At 34.0% G+C, this 18,014-nt stretch overlaps 1 protein-coding gene across 2 annotated transcripts in view; it reads right to left on the reverse strand.

The window, feature by feature from the left end:
* Positions 1-17,375, reverse strand: part of COG6 (component of oligomeric golgi complex 6) — a 67,733-nt gene extending 50,358 nt beyond the window's left edge. For both annotated transcript variants that reach the window (XM_012742681.2, XM_076009476.1), the window contains exons 1-8: positions 17,148-17,375; positions 15,886-16,029; positions 13,844-13,915; positions 10,086-10,144; positions 5,043-5,154; positions 3,355-3,437; positions 2,914-2,984; positions 637-730 (exon numbers count right to left, since the gene is read on the reverse strand). In XM_012742681.2, the coding sequence (XP_012598135.2) occupies positions 637-730; positions 2,914-2,984; positions 3,355-3,437; positions 5,043-5,154; positions 10,086-10,144; positions 13,844-13,915; positions 15,886-16,029; positions 17,148-17,300 (788 nt within the window). In that variant the 5' untranslated portion in view covers positions 17,301-17,375. The remainder of the gene's footprint in view (positions 1-636; positions 731-2,913; positions 2,985-3,354; positions 3,438-5,042; positions 5,155-10,085; positions 10,145-13,843; positions 13,916-15,885; positions 16,030-17,147) is intronic.
* Between the last annotated feature and the right edge of the window lie 639 nt (positions 17,376-18,014).

The following is an 18,014-nucleotide window of genomic DNA, read 5'->3' on the forward strand; positions in this document are numbered from 1 at the left end:
TTTACTTTTTATTTTATGAGAAACAAAAAGTAAAATTAAAATACAAAAATAAAAAATATATCAACAAGTTTTAAATGCATAGGATTGTTACCTAAAGCATTACCACATAACTCTTGGTAGGCATAACTTACAGGATCAAAGACTTGAACCCTCTCTTTCCTTGAATTCTATTAATAGAACACTGATACTTTCATCTCTGGGTAATTATTTCTCTCAGTCCCAATATGACTTCTTTCTCTCTAGGCATGTTTGATACAGGAGTTTTAATAGCTTACAATTGCAAGGGAGTTAATGAGATGACAGACTAGGGAAAAGCCACTTAACCTCTACATAAACAAGAGGTAATCTAGATGCAGGGACACCTTGATTTTCCTCTCTGTATTGTATTCTACAGCATGTAATATTCAAATAAGCTGATATGCCAATGATATACATACAAGTTGAGATGAAAAGATCATTGTAAATTATTATATTACTCAAGCTATTATATATGAATTTGATCATTCTGAACATTAATGTAAATTATCAAAGGAAAAGTAGAGTTTCTTTTTTAATTAGAAGAAAGTCACTTCTTGTTATCGTTGGAGTTTTAAAAAAAGAAAAAGTAAAAGTTAAGAAAAGAAGAAAGTCACCAACTTATATAAGATGGGTCTATCCTGCAGGGCTTCCATTGCCTGCATTAATACTGGAGATATATCACATGACTCTTGTGTCAATGTTCTGCATTCACCTGAAAAATAATTAACATAACTTTTATTAAATTAAAATTAGGTCTTTATTATGTCCATTGTATATCAGGAGCTTAAATTCTATAGCATATGTCCAGGGGGAAAAATGCTTAGAAAAACCTGGAGAATATGCCAATCAAAAACTAATTTATGCTGTCAAAAAAAAAATTTAAGTGTAAGTAGTTATATAACTTTAAGTGATCATCCATGTTATTATAAAAAACTACAATTCAAAGAAATCAATCAATGAACAAATATTTACTGAATTACCACCATACACATGGCAGTATAAGGGAAGAGGGGGAGAGTACTAAAAATACATTATCAGTTCCTTCCCTCAGGAGCAATCTTTAATCAGTTTGTTAAAAATGTTAATATGAATAACTGATATATGGTAATAAAATTATTAATATAATTTCAAAGTAGTTTGAATTTTAAACTATTGAAAATCTCTACACCAAACATTTTCTTTATTTTACTATTCTAATTTTATCCATAAAATGCTTACAAATGCTTACTATGTCCAACAAACTTAGAACTTGTTCAGAAATTCCCATCCTCCTGGTATGAGCACTTCATACTAGCAGTACATTATGTAGCATGCACTGACTAGAAAGAAAAACATATGCATGTGTAGACTTGGAGATATCTTAAAATGACTTCATAGTCCCTAGGAAACAGAGACCCACAGATTGGAACCACTATGTTAATGTTGTGAAAGCACAGAGAAATCTGAGGCAATGCCCTTGCCTTTGAGAAAGTGGAACTCTAACTAGAGAGAAAAGGTATAGTGTGAAAAGTTAAGTAATACTAGAGTAGCATACTACTGAGTGCTAAAGAAATATTTCCAGCGCTTAGTGTTCAGAGACAGGAAGTCACTGAGATTTACTGGAGTCACAGTCAGTTCCAGGAAGATACAGAACCTAAGCACTGCCTAGAAGGTTGAGATCGGATTTGGATATAAAGAGAGAAAGCCAAACAACACCCCAAATGGGAGTAAACATTGTAAACAAGAAGAGAGGTAGAAAAACAAACAGGTTTTAGAGATAAAGAGTAAATCACTCAGACTAGAGAATTAGTTTGTCATAGTAAAGTACAGGTGTAGCTGGTAACTGGATTTAATTCCAACTCCTTCCAGTAGTCATTTGGTACCACCTATTCAAATATCATATGCTCCTGTTTCACTGTTGCTTGTTTTAACTATATTTTCTGGTTTTAAGAGGCTGTTTTGCAAACAGTTTATTGAAATATTTGAAAACAAAACTAAAGCAAATAAAGCATATGTGGTAGGCAAAATAATGGCCCTCCAAAGATGTGTACACCCTAATGCCTGGACCCTGTGAATATGTTACCTTACTTGGCAAAAGGGACTTTGTAGATGAAATTAATAGGATAGACCTTAAAATAGGGAGATTTTCTCAGATTACTCCAGTGAGTCCAAGGTAATCACACAGGCCTTAAAATGGAAGAGGCTAGCAGAAGAGTTAGTCAGAGATACACGACAGAAAAGGCAGGAGAGATTCAAAGTGAAAGAATGACTTGACCCACCATTGTTGGCTTTGAAGACAGAGGAAGGGGCCACAAGCCAAAGAATGCAGGCAGCCTCCAGAAAACAGGAACACTCTCAGTGACAGCCAGTAAGGAAACTCAGACCACAATCTTACAAAGGAACTGAATTCTAACAACAAACTGAATGAGCAATGAAACAGATTATCCCTTAGAGCCTACAGAAATGAATGCAGCCATGCCAACACTTTGATTTTAGTATGCAAAGAAACATGCTCGATTTCTGTCCTACAGAACATAAGACAATAAATATGCGTTAGTTTAAGCCATTAAGTTTGTGGTAATCTGTTACAGCAACAGGAGAAAATTAACTTACCATTTATAATTTTACAGTCATGTAAATAACAAAAGAGATCTAATCAACTTTAAGATAATCTAGGGCAGAAACATTATCTTCATTTTTAAATTGTTTATTCCCATCCTTAATCAGGCATATTGCTTAGCTGATAACAGATGCTCATGATACAAATACAAAGACAATATGTTCAAAGTAAAGTTTTTCTTTTTAAAATTACTTCTGGTTGCTAAAATCAAAATTTATCAAATATAGACCAAGTGAAATTTTAAAAATAAAATGCTAATATTCATGAATCTAGACAACATGAAGAAAATAACTTACTTTGAGCCCATCGGTAAAGTCTTTCATAAGATGTTTCTTGAAGCAAGGCCATCTGTTCCATGATTTCTAAACTAAAAAGAAAAAAAATTATCAGGATTTATTATAATTTAAACTTTAAGTCAATAGCTACATCTAACCACCTAATTATTTTAATTAGAGAATGATTTGGAATTAGCATATTAATTTTTGATCATTTTATGGAATAATTTTTAATAAGATTTTACAATTAAATAAATGTCAAATTTTAATATTATCATTTACTTATCAACTGCTGTTTTAGTCTAAATATGTCAGGGTGTAACTTCCCCCTTCTCCAAAGATAAATAAATATTAAACTCCTATTTCACAAAATGTCATATAACTTCAGAAAGAACCTAAAATGTCTTCAAAATTTTGGAAGCATAAGCAGCAATACAATTAGTTCAATGAACAGTTACTCACCCTGCTGTTTGCTGATTTGTACGCAAGAGAACTTTGACATCATTATGAATCTGTTTTACTCTTCCCAGTGCCTTGAAAAAATCCTTTAAAATTAAGAATGCAACTTTATGTCCATGTTTTCTGGTAAAATTACATTACTTGAAATTGAAAGATCACTACAAAGGGAAAACAAATTCTTTCACCCATTCTATTTAAGCCTTCCCATAAGGATCTCAACTTTATCTAAATTTTTATAGCAGGGGTAACAGGTATTTAGTCACATTTTAAAACATATATTAATCCAATGTCTACTCTGTACCAAATACGAATAGTGTGCTAGTTGCTAGGAATACAAAATTCATAAAGACAAAAATCCCTGCCCTCAAGAAGTATATAGTCTAGTCAGAGAGAAATGCAAACCTAAAGATTACTGCATAAAGAAAACCATACTATGTATTATACATCTATGACTTAAGCATGGCACTCTTATTTGTTCTTGCTACCTCATTCAAGAGCAGAATGCAAAGCTGAACATATAAAAGATGTTCATTAAATATGTCAGAATTGATTGAGGCTGAACTTTTCTTTAGAAAAATGTACTGGAACCTTAGTTTCCAGAATGCTACAAATAATGTTCCAACCATGCAAACAACAGATGTGCTATTTTTCCTTGATGAATAAAACTAGAGGGGGAACTTTCTTCTCTAATACTGTTTAGTATTTCTGCTAAGAAAAAGTATGATGTCAAATATTTCAAATGTGCTAAGTTCCTCAAATTACAGTACATACTAATAATAAATGTCTCTACCAATCTCTCACCTACCTACCTCCCTACTCCCAAATGGTTGGCTCCATTCCAGCCAAGGCAGTAAAAGGGATATCTACTAAGAAATGCTGAGACTCCCTTCCCACCTAAAGAACCCTTCTTGTCCCCTATCTCAGAATGATGACAACAGGCTTAAGTTTATGGCTCCTCCCACTGAGGAGATCTCAAGGTTCCTTTCTGGAAAAACTGAATGTCTTCAAAGGAAAAAAAAATGAAACTTTTTCTTATTGTTTATAGCATTTTGAGAAATTTTATAGTTTTGTCAGTCAGTTTGGAAAAAAATGGCATAGCTTCAAAAATTCATTAGATGAAAAGGTTAGCAATTTCCAACTCCAGGAAAGACAAAAAGTTATAAAAGAAAGACCACATAATCACTGTAATGTCATTGTAATGAAAAAAAGGAACTGTGATATAACTATACTATGAATTATAAAGGACATAAAGAGAAAATTTGTGTGTACTGTTTGTGTTGGGGGGAGGGAGGAAAGAAGCTAGGAGGCTAAATCCTCATATTTTATTTTAGGAAATCAACAGAAAATAGTTAACATAATCAAAGAATACTCTTTGTAATTAAAGAGCTAGAATATACAATTTATAAAAGCAATTAACAAAGTTGAAAATGGTCAACAAAGGACTGCTATAGGGAGAGATGATGCAGGTTTTCTATATAAGCTTTGTTGTGCTCTTGGACTTTAAAAAAGTACATGTATTATTTTGACAAAATAAAAATTAAAAAGTAATTAAAACATTCCTCTTAATTTCCAAATTTAAAAATATTTTCAGATGAAACTTTAAGTGTGTTAAAAAAGCCTTAAAAAAGCAATTTCTTTATAACATCTGTAACTACTACACTTTAAATGATTATAACAGAAAGCAAGAATACCTCAGTAATAGGCCCTTCTCTTGTACCTCGAAGTAGACTCATTTCATCAGAAGTCAGCTGGAACTTAGATAAGAAGGCATCTGCAACTTGTGCTCTTATTTCTAATCTTTGGCTAGAATTAAAAAAAAAAAAAAGCAATAAAAATCAAGCATGCAATGCATTTGCACAGCTTTAAAACAAATTTATCTCAGACATTAACTTTTTAAAACAAAGGTATAAAAGATTCTCAACATCTTTGAAAGCCTCATTTCTACCTCAAAGACTGAAAGCCCTACAGACAAATAGTTGATAAAATTAGTTAATATTCTATTCAAATACCTGCACACAATAAAAAGAGTTGAACGTTACACAAAAGAAGAAATACGTTCACAAACAGTCTGTGCATTACAAATTTTCAACCACTTACAAATACTTGAATAGTTTATCTTATAATTTACAAGGTTATTTTTATAGGAGAGAAATATGTACCTGTTTTCAACCAATTTCTTCTCAGTTGCTAAAAAATCCTAGGCCTTTAAAGTTTTCACAATGTCTACTAACTAGTGAATGAGTAAACAAAATATGGTGTATCCATACCATGGAAGGAAATTTATCAATAAAAAGGCTGAAGTAACAGATGAACCTTGAAAATGTTTATGCTAAGTGAAAGAAGCTAGCCACAAAAGGCCATATATTATATGATTCCATTTATACATAAGGTATATAACAGGCCAATCTAGAGAGGTGGAAAGTTGATTACTGGTTGACCAACACTGGGGTGACTACAAATAGTCACAGGTTTCTTTCTGGGGTAGAGAAAATGTTCTAAACTTAGATTGTAGTAATAGTTGCATAACTCTGTGAATATACCAAAACCCAATGAATTATAAATACTTTAAATGGTGAATTTTATGGCATGTGAATTATACCTCAACAAAGATGTTTTTAAAGTAAACAAAAATATATAGCTCTTTTGACATGCAATTACATTTAGTATTCTAACCATGTAAAATATAGCTTTTTTTTTTTTTTTCTTTCATCCTTGGGCCACTGCTAGGATAAAATATAGCTTTAAAAAGCATCTAATACACTCTTCTGGCTTGATACTTTTCAGTCTTCAATAACTTTAATTGTAGTATAAGCACAATCGGTAGTATTATTCTCGTAAAGAAAGATTTTGAATCTTAAGAAACATCACAGGCAATGTATGCAATAACTACTATTTTAAAATGTTAAAGTAAGTATATGAACATATTCAATTCATTAAGTTTGTTGTGTAGAAATCAATGGGTACAAAGAACATTACGTTAATATACTGCCTTGTTATTTTGCTAAAATACACAAAGACCATAACGTCCAGCAAATGTGTAAGAATTATAAAGCAAAATATAAGTGTTAGATTAGCAACATGTTGTGGGAGTACAAAGAAGGAACTGATTAATTTTTTTCTGGTGACTGAATAAAGGCTCTTGGACAAACATGGAAAATAGCTAGATAACAGAACTGTAAAGTGCAAAGGCTGATTAAATTTCCTATGAACTGTACCATTTTTCAAAGTCATAAAGGCTCTCTTTGAAATACATATACACAGAGACCCATATATATATGTTCTCAAGGAACATACATATGCATGGACACACACATATACACACATATGGTTGCCTAAAATTGTGTAAAATATTTTGAAATGTATCATGAGCATAAACAACCGTGGAACCTTAAAGGATAACTGAGTTTTCAACAAATGAATTTTGGGAAATGGAATTCCAGGTACAATGAACAAGAACACTGAAAAAGTCTACCTGGTTGATAAATGTAGTTAAATCAGGAAATAAACAGCATCATCCCCTCTTAAATGATGTGTGCCCACAAAAAGAAAGCTCTTGTGTATTGGGAGGGAAAAACATGGTTAGATCAGACAACATTTTTATTAAAAAAAAAAAATCCATACAATCTGAAACTCAATTTTAAAAATATTTAAACCAAAGATTGTTTTAAAAATTTTCCTTACACTGTTTCTTTTACAGCATGATCATGTTAATCCCAAGAAAGGGATAAAAAATAAAAGATATAAATAATTTGGGCTAAGGCAAGGTCTTTCAAATTATAGTCTCTGGGCCATCAGCATAGAAACACCAGGATATTGTTATAAGGGCAGAAGCCTGAGCCCAATTCAAGATCTCCTGAATCATTAATCAGAAAATACAGTTTATTTTTATATGATCAGAAACTCTGAGGATGGAGACCAAACTTCCCATCCTATCATGCTCGCAGATGGTTCTTTTGTTTACTGTGGTAAGGTGTAGGGTACCTGAATGATAGCACTGTGAAGAAAGAATAGACAGGAAAATCGGGATAAAATGACAGATGGCTCCAAGTGACACCTCACATCAGACCATATATGTTTTCAGTGATTTAAAAAAAAAAACTTTGGAGAAGTAATTGTTCATATTTTATTAGATAGAAAATTCTTGCTTATAAAAAGCCAAAATATGGCATCTATAAATTTCTCCTTTGAGACTCCGTTCCAACCTCGGCAGCAATATACAATAAATCCAACCTTTTTAAACAGGACAGATCCTGAAATATTTGAAGATAGCCATCACACACCTCTTAGTCCTGGCTATACTTCTAAATAAACAATTCTGGCTTTTTCAACCTTATGTCATTTTTTGAGACCTTTTATCATCCTATTCACCCTCTTGTAGGTACCCTGTTTTTTCTCAAAAGCTTGATTATATTGATATATTACACTTAACTTTCTATACTTTGGGTCCTTCACAATTTTTCAAGTAAGTTATCTATATATTTTCCCAAGTCTTTGATTAAATGTTGAGAACTAAGATTGAAAGAAAGCCCTGAAAAGTACCATGAACCTACTTACAGGTCAACATCAACTAATTAAATACTGACTCAGGGTAGAATTATTTATCCAGCTTTACAATACAGAACTACAATGTTAACATGACAAAAGAGAATGCAGGGTTAGAGCATCTACTTTCAATTCCTATCTGGGCAACTTCCAACTGCATAATTCTGAGGAAGACACTGAACTGCTCTCATTTTGACTTGTAGGAATCACAATACAGGTAAAAGTAGATTTTAGTGAAAGAGATGATAGCTAGTAAAGAGAAAAAGAGGATCTAAAAGCATGAAATTATGATTAAGCTTTAATAAAGCTTTAATACTTAATTTTAAGATTTTTCTCTAACATGAAGAATAAAATTGAGAAACATTATTTTATTTGGTATTCTACCTTTCAACTAGTTTTAAAATGGGGCAAAATGTTTATGTTTTCCCACTGTCAAACCCTTTTTTCAAACAAAACCTTACATGGAATCCTAATATACTAAATAAGTAAAAGTATAATTGCTCTAACTAAATTTAAGATGAGAGACGTTGATTTCAAAAACTCTGTATCTTCCTAATTCTTACAAAGGAACTCTAAGTTTCAATAGACTATAGTTTGAAGACCACACGTCTAAAATAACGTACATGTTTCGATACCCAGTAGTGTATTTCATATGTACGTAAAGAAAATATGGTTGCTGTTTTGTGTCATTGGCTAAAGATAGTATTTTTTAAATGATGTTGGTATATAACATATTTTATTTTGCATTTCATCGCCTTTTACTGTTTCTTTAAGATGGAAAGGTAAATTATATTGGTTATTAACTGCAAAGGATCATTACAATTGATCTCTAAGTCCTTTCTATCCCTGAGACCCATGATATACTCTTACACAAGTAACTTTATGCCTCTGCACTCTTTATAATTTCCCATTCATCATATCTTAGTCTAAAGAGAATTGTGTTAAAAAAGATTATAAAAGACTGTTAAGATTATAAAAGACTGTTAAGACAATGGATGTGAAACTAAAGATTAGGGACCATGTACTTGCCATTCTTGGTCTAGAAGGGTGTCTTTCAAACTCTTCTGACCATGGTCCAAAATAAGAAGTACATTAAACCATTACCAGAAATTCAAACAAAGGCTTCACAAAATAATATTTATTCAAACTACTTCTATTTTATCTTATTTCATTTTTAATGAAATAAGATAGTTATGATCTAATTAAATAATTTTATCCATTGCTCTTGATCTATAGTTTGAAAAATACTAGTCATCAGTATTGACAAACTTTTTCTGTAAAAGTCTACGTAGTAAATATTTTAGGCATTGTAGGCCACATATGGTCCCTGTTGTAACCATACAGTTCTGCTAGAGTAGGGTGAAAGCAGCCATAGGCAGTATGTAAACATATGAGCATGGCTGTGTTCCAATAAAACTTCATTTATAAAAACAGGTGGCAAGCTGGATTTGGCCTATGGCCATAGTTTGATGACCTCAGGTCTATAGTATACTGAGCTACTCTATAATGATCAGTTATTGGCAGTAATATCTCCACATTACTGATGAAACACTCAGAATACTCAAACATTTAAGTGATATATGCAACTACTGAGCAATACACAGGTATACCACCTCATAGAATAATGCTCATCCCTCTCTATATTACTCTGGATATAAAAGATGCACTGTCAATGAGTTTTACCTTATTTTCAATGAGTTTTAGCAATATTCAACACAACATTTACACTAATCCATACTATACTTACCTTCATTCACTCATTCATTCAATCAAAAAATAGTATACCTACTTGTGTAAAGTGCAAGGAAAAAGCTAACTCTTAATTATACCAGAGGGGATAAATCACGGTTAAAAAATAAAAGACAATAATTGTGAAAAAAACAGTAATAGTAAAATACTAAAAACATGAAAACATTTATATTCTAAAAAGAAATCATTTCTGAACTCCACAACAAATAAATAACACATCATCACTTCTATTCCAAAGAAGGAATAATCGCTCAACCTCAATATCAAGTTTAATATTCTTAAACTACGATTTCATGTTTAAGTTACTATTAGATATAGCTTAGGACCTTATGTCTTATACCAATTTTAAACTGTTTTTTATTATTCTGTTTTAACTTTTATCTATAATTTTCTTTCTACCTAATCTCCAAATTACTGAAGAGGTGAGTAGGAAGACAACTTACCTTTCAGACTGAAGCTTAGTAGTTTTTACTATTAAATCTTGAGTCTGTTCCTTTGCTGCCTAAAATTACAAACATAGTTAACATCAGTATATTCCAATTTTATTATATTTCAAAAAACTAATACTAGCACTTACTGAAGTTTAAAGCAAATGAGCTCACTCTACAGAACTCAAAAGTTTAAAAACGGCCCAAGTAAATGCAATACATAGATGTTTCAAGGCTCATACACTACTTTATTTAAATGGACTCACGCAGAGTTCTCAATATACACATAATGCTAAGGCTTACAAGACAGGATAAGGGATCCAGATGCTGACTAAAGAACTGAATAGTTTACGATGCTTTTTAGTGCAACAGAAGCAATGGAAGAACAAGTTACAAATGAAGAACATGACTTCGGTTATGCATGTGTTGAACTGAAATATTCTAAACAGTGTAGTACATTAATTAAGTCACTGAAACGCTGGTGTGGAGCTCGATAGAAATGCCTGAGATGGAGATAAAAATTTGAGAGCTGGAATATATAAACTACCCGCCATATAGAGTTGTGGTGAAGATTAGAGATAGCTCCATCTAAAGGACACGGGATGATTTCTGGCCAAGTTTCATACTGAGCAATGTTCCCTTCTCCAAAGCAGAGCTGAAAGGGTCAGAAGTGAAAACTTGATGGAAAAGCATTCTATCCAAAGATTTGCCAAACATGTACGAAGTGAATTTAAACAAAAGACAAGTGTAGCCAATGAGATTCTCTCTCAAAGACCTGAACTGGAGAATACTACAAAAATAAAGCAGTAAGCAATGAGAAGAGAAGCAAGTGGTCATGAGGCGGGGAGAGACACAGTGTCCATGTATTGAAGGGATACTAAGTGAGCCAGAATTATGCATAAATTAAGTCACTAGTAAGCAGAAACTATAACGTAGACAAAAACACAAAAAATAGAAGATAAGTCAGCCTGTTAAAGAGAAAATACCAGAACAAACACCTGAAGATACTGGGTCATTTTCATGCTGGAACACCACAATAAAGAGCCAAGCTTTGGCTACTAAGGTTTCTAGAGCTGCCTTAGATCTAGATGCCCCCAGCTCTGAGTTCTCAGAGGCCTGAGCCTGTCCACTGCTCTCAGATTGTCAGTGAAACTCTGTCTTACTGTTTCCTAGGCATCCTGCCAACAGAGCTCCAACCTCCCCCTCCAGTAAAGCTAGTCTGAGTCTGCTCCTTGCAACCAAATTATGTGCCTAGAAAATAGATTTTTCAAGAAACAGATTTAAACCTAGATAATTTAGCATATCACTAACTTTTAAGGAATAAAACTGAACATGACAGTTCCCAAAGCACTCTGTCAGAATTATTATACTTCAAATCTAATAACTTCTTCAAATGCTTATATTTCCTAATTTCATTTTGCTTTAAAGTTCCACTTCCACCCTTGTATTATACATTGTTGCCTTGTATAATTTTTTTCAAATAGAGTATTTCCTCAATTCTAAGAAATATTTACTTTATAATATTTCTTAAAAAAGAATGCATCACAAAATCAATATCAAAAAACAAATTACTAGCTTCTTTTTAGTCCCAGTCATTATTAAATTGAGGGTATATCTTACAATCAATACTATTAGTCAATGAAATATGATACTTCAATACATATTATACAATAAGCATTTTCAAATATTTTGGCAAATTTCCTGATTCTTCACTTATAAGCTATGCTAATGACTCCAAAATAATGTTTACTAATACTAATAAAGATTATCATCCTAAAACAATTTCTGATTAATTTATATTAAATATTAAGGATTGTCTTTCATTAAATAACAAATATATGCCTCTAAATGTAATTTATCCAAGCAAAACCACAGCCAAAGTATAAACCACAGCATATATAAAATTACTGATAAATGTTTAAATGAATTATCTCATAATAGTAATTTCCCAAAAGCCCCATATTCAAAGCATTTTAGAAAATACTAACTAATCATTTTAATACTCTATAATGAAAAAGGGGAGGGAAGACATTCTAAAAAAATACCTTTGTGAATGAATAAATTTAAACTATTACTCTAGAGTTGTCAGTATGTGTGTACTATTTGGATACCAATAATACTACATCCAAATAAATTAATTTTTAGCAAAATTGAGGGTATAAACAAAACTTTCAAAATCATGAATCTAATCTCTACTCATCTAAGAAATGATACATGCACTAAACATGAATATCAATAATAGGCAGTATCAAATATTTTAAATATTCAATTAAAAAGCTATAAAGAACTCTTTTACAATTGATGAAAATGTTCTATATCTTGATTATGGTGGTTGTTTCATAGGTGGTGTATAAAAGTGTCAAATGAATCAATAGGAACACTTCAAATGGATGCAGTTTATTATTATACATAAATTATTCCTCAATAAACGTAATATGAAAAAAGAAAGAGAGAAAATAATAGGCTCATGCCACCACAGAAGAAAAACAGGATGGGAGGTGAGTACAAAGAAAGGACAAAACAGGAGACACCTTGGTTTTGATTTAAAAGACTTATAAACTGTTTTGAAAATAACATGAAGAATAAAAATACTTTGATCTTTTTATACTTAAAAATAGCTATGATAAAAAGAATAAAAATATAATTAAGGGTAATAAATAGAAAATACCAAGTACTACCACTAAAAACAGAGGAAACTGAGTAATCCAATAAACATAAAACACTGCTACCAAAAAACACAAGAGTATAATATAAAAAACCTTATAGAGTATAATTTGAGGAAAGGCCTAAGTCATGGAAGCTAGAAGAAGAGAAATGGAAATAAAGATGTTAAAGAAAAAGAATGATTAAATAGAATCAACCAAGCAACAAAATAAATATGTGCAAAAAATGTGAAATGGCAATAATAATTAGCAAAGATTATATAACTATTTAAATATTATTAAGTTAACAAAATCTAAAGATTGGACTAAAAGACAATATGCCTATAATATCTGATATGTTAGTAAGAATATCAAAATTTAGACAAGACTAGAAAGATAACATTTTAGAGAAATAGGAAATTAATTAGTCCTAACAGACATAAAAAGCAAGTAGACTGTGATTAATTTGTGGAATAAGCATAAATTAATGATTCTTCCTAGAATTACTGTTGCTGTCAATGGTTCCAAGAGAATCTTAGAAATGTAAGCTTGGTATTAAACTATAGGAAAAGAGTAAACATAATCATGATTGACCCTTAGGGAGAACCTGTTATATGCACTCTTCCAAAATTAGATGAATGAAGGTAATCAGGTCAAATGCTGATTCTGCAGCCAAACCAGTTTAGGATTGCTTTAATAAACAGACCTAAAATTATACATATTTTCCTGAGACGTTTTTAGGCTGATCATGAATGGAATTTAGCTGAATCTTTATCAGGCACAGCTTTAGTGTGAACTTATTCCTAAGGCTTTCTACTAAAAAATTCATTCCTGCTGGACTTCTGGGATATTACAGAATTGAAAGTTTTATCAAAATTCTACACTGTTAGCTCTCTACTGGCTAGACCAATATAAGGCTCTAAAAGTTAACTGAACAACATCAATAAACCATCACCCAAAGAAACACAAAAACATTTATAGTTTTAACAAATAAGCATAATATTTATATTCAAACTTCCTACAGGGTATGATGTAATGATATATCCATACATTTTGTAGATCTATATAATAATTTTTGAAAGCTTGCGATTATGGTAGGAACTATGCTAAAATCTGGGCATTATACAATACCTGTAGGCGATTTGTCATATCTTGACAACAGTTGCTCATTGCTTGAACATCTTCATTTACGCTTTCAAGTTCCTGAAAAGAAAAATAACCTCAAATATCGTAGATACCATAAGATGAAGTTTCTCTTCACAAAATCCTTATTTTAGTCCCATGATTTTTTTTTATCAAAGTATGACAAGAGATCCTATATTTAAAATTGGAAATGATTAAAAACAATAACATCTAGTGTTAGAAAAGATATAAAGAAACTAGACCATTCCTTCTAGAGGGTATGACAAATAGGAAAACGCAAGTGCTTTAAAAATATGAATACTTCTTTATTCAGTAATTCTAATAACAATTTATCCTATGGATTTTATCAGATAAGTGTGCAACAATATATGTATAAGGATGATCAATACAGAACTACCTAAAACAAATGTAAACTGTGAAGCATATCCAATCACACAATGGAAATCTGTGCATACATTAACAATGATTTTATACGTTTATGGAAAGTTGTCTATATATGGCTTAAGAAGTCATAATTATATATATATATACTATCTCCCCATTTTTTAGGAAAAAATATATTTATGTACAGAAAAACATAAGGAAGGCCATAAAATAAAATACTGACTAGTTATTTCTGGTGATAGATCATAAGTAATTATTCTTTCTATTTCTGACATTATTATCTAACTTTTCTATAATGAATTATTTATAAATTTTAATTAATAAAAACAATCAAATGTGAAAATGAAATAAAACAATAGTGCTTCTCCCTACCATGTTGAAAGGCATCACATACATTAGATCATGCCAAAAATCTGATAGTTTTCTCAATAACATTTTTCCCTACACATTTCCACCTCCAGCTCCCTCCACAAACTCATGAATTTAATTGGTCCCTAAATTCTATCATTTATATCCACTTCATGGATACATCTTATCCACTTCTTTTTTCACTGCCCAAACAGCCACTACTTTAGTCTAGGGCAATTGTTATCTCTTGCATAGATTAATAAAAAAATCTTCCAACAGGTCTCCCAGGCTCTATGTCCAGCCTCTCTAAACCATCATCTACTCTTTACTAAAGCAATGCCTTAATATTAAAATATGATCATATCACAAAATCACAGTTAGCTTCACATTGTAGTGCTCTCTTCTTTTACCCAATTCCATTTAGTGCCACACAACAGAGAATTGGAAGGAAGGAAACAAGGAAGGAAAGTTTCAGTGGTAGACAGGGTCTTACTGCTGTCCATGTCAACAGTGACAAGACCTTCAAATAGAAACATGACAGTTTTATGAAGGAATGGGCCAACAAGGTCAAGAGATATGAAAACAATCAAGAGGGCTATAAACAAAATGTGGGGACAAACTATGATTAGGAAATTACTTATGAGAGTATGAGCACAAATCTTAGTTCTAGAATTAAAAGTTTGTTTCCCTTCTCTCACAAAGTACTTGGAATTATAAAAATCGTAGCACCAAATATTTTCAAATGTTACTCTATATTTTACTATAAATAAAACATATGTCAAAATTTATTTATTTATTTGTTTGTTTGTTTGTTTGTTTATTTAGAGACAGAGTCTCACTTTGTTGCCCAGGCTAGAGTGAGTGCCGTGGCATCAGCCTAGCTCAAAGCAACCTCAATCTCCTGGGCTTAAGCGATCCTACTGCCTCAGCCTCCCGAGTAGCTGGGACTACAGGCATGCACCACCATGCCCAGCTAATTTTTTGTATATATATTTTTAGTTGGTCAATTAATTTCTTTCTATTTCTAGTAGAGATGGGGTCTCGCTCAGGCTGGTTTTGAACTCCTGACCTTGAGCAATCCGCCCGCCTCGGCCTCCCAGAATATGTCAAATTATTAAACTAAGTCCCAAACTGCTTTGAGATGAACAGTAAAAGAAGCAGCAGGTGCAAGTAGCTAAGTATTCTATTTGCACATAGTATATGAATAGCAAATATCAACCTGATTGAAAAAATACTTAGCACAGAGCCAGGCATATAGTATGCTCTCAATAAATGCTATGTGAAAAGAGTTTACATACCTCCTTCACTTCCTTGAAAATGCCTACAAATTCTTCATTGATGGCTAAACTTCTACGTTCAATATCTCCACGTAAATTTCTTCGAGTCCGCAAACTATTTTCAACAAAAAAGGTTGAAAGTGCCTTGAGAGCTTCCAACATCTCCTACACAATTGGTAACAGAAGAAAGTCACTGGGACTGATTTTTAAATAGCTTCCTAATCTCAAGCTAAAATGTAAAGAAATCATGTTCAAATAATTTATTTCCATTAAACAATCTAAAAAATATTCAAATTACTTCACAGTAAACTTATTTCCAGAATGCAATAAGGGTATACTTACTTGTGCACAATGGCATATATATATTTAAGGTCATTCACTGCAGAACTGTCTGGAATTGCAAAGATTACAAATACCATGTCTACCTAATAATAAGTGGTGGCCCAAAGAAAGCCCTTCCTTCTTAGTCATGACATTGCAATGCCATTTTTTTACACACAGAAGTCAAATTCTTATTAACAATTTATTTTCAGTTACCTCTAGATTCACCTACAAAGCTCTCATTTTTACATATCTTTTTTCTTTATGCGACACCGGCATAACCATAGACACTCCGAGACGCAGAAGAGAGAGCTAGGTATGTCAGCAGCTGGAAAGCTCAACTTAAGTTTCAGGAGATACTTGGGAGAGATGTGGACAGTTTATCTTATAAAGAAATACAGCCTGGGCCTGTCAATCATACATCGTGCTTAGCTAACACCAAAAACCAGTAGATATGAGTTCATTTGAGCTATGGGCCTTTCACGCCAGCAGGTGACACCTGTGAAGGGAAATGCTCTCTCACGACCCCTGCTCTCAGGCTCCTCCTAATCCCCATTCGCGCTGCCGCATCTTGGGATCTGCTCTTCTGCGTCGGTTTCTTGCCCTGCCCGGTGCTCTCCTCCTCTACCCTGGCTTAGACCCCCGAAGACCCCTGGGTGTGTGGGGGAGCACTTCTCGAGGAGCCACGGTTCACCGACCCTACCCAGAGAGCCTTCAAGGAACCTTTCTAAGTAAGGAGAACACCCAAGAAACCCCTTCGTTCTTCCGGGGGCTCCTCCAGCTCCCCCTTCTTCCCCCGCCCCACTCAAGAGAGCAGCCGGTCCCGCGGGTCTGGGGTCACTCGCGGCCCGCTCCGCGGCAGGAAGACCGCAGCGGGTGCCGGACAGACGCCCGCCTCAGCCTCGCCCGCCTCAGCCCCGCCGGGGACCCAAGACCCCGGCCCTGCCAGCCCCGGTTACTACCTTGTCGTTGTCCAGCCTCGTCTCCAGGATCTTATGCAGCTTGCGCGACAACGGGTTGTTGGTGGGCGCCGGGGTCCCGCCTGCCCCATTGCTGAGGCCGTTGGCAGCCCCAGGCGCCGGGACCGCGACCACTTCCCCGCTGCCCTCCGCCATAGCGCTGCGCGTCCAGACACCAGTGCCCGCGCCGCCAACTCTGCCGGGGCAGGGACCGTGGCGGCAGCGCGAGCACTGCGCATGTGCAGGGTGCGCCGCGCGCATGCGTCCCAGCCCCGGAAGGCTCTACCTTGGTAACCCTGCTGAGGCTCCTAGAAGCCCCGAGGGGTGGAGTTGTTGGAGGGCGGGGAAAGGTACTCCAGTGGGAGGAGGAGGTTTCTGTAATTAAAAGAGACTGGAATTGTTAATGCTTGACTTTACGAACACTATGTAAAATACCCCGAGACCTGTGCCTAGCATATATGTTCTAATTAATTATCTGTCCAGGGGTCCTAAAACTTTTTAAACAGGGGGACCAGTTCACTGTCCCTCAGACCCTTGGAGAGTGCTCACTGTGGGCCGGGGAGGAGTTGGCTGCTAAGCAGGACAGGCAGCAGTGGCAAAAACACCTGGAGGGCCAGATAAATGTGCTAGGCAGCCAGAATGTGGCCTGCAGGGTTGTAGTTTGAGGATGCCTGCAAGTCTGTACAAATTCTTTTTTTGAAAAGTAGTTATGGAAGGCTTATGTGCCAGGTACTCTGGTAGGCACTGCAGAATCTACCTTATGTTTCTGAGCAAGAAGGGGTTAGTAGATGTTGTTAGGTTGTGATCGCGCTCAGAAGGAACTGAAGTGCAGAGAAAGAGAACAGTGGTGGGAGAGGCCCACTTTACTCT

Source organism: Microcebus murinus, chromosome 13 (genome assembly GCF_040939455.1).
Source record: "Microcebus murinus isolate Inina chromosome 13, M.murinus_Inina_mat1.0, whole genome shotgun sequence".
NCBI lineage: Eukaryota > Metazoa > Chordata > Mammalia > Primates > Cheirogaleidae > Microcebus > Microcebus murinus.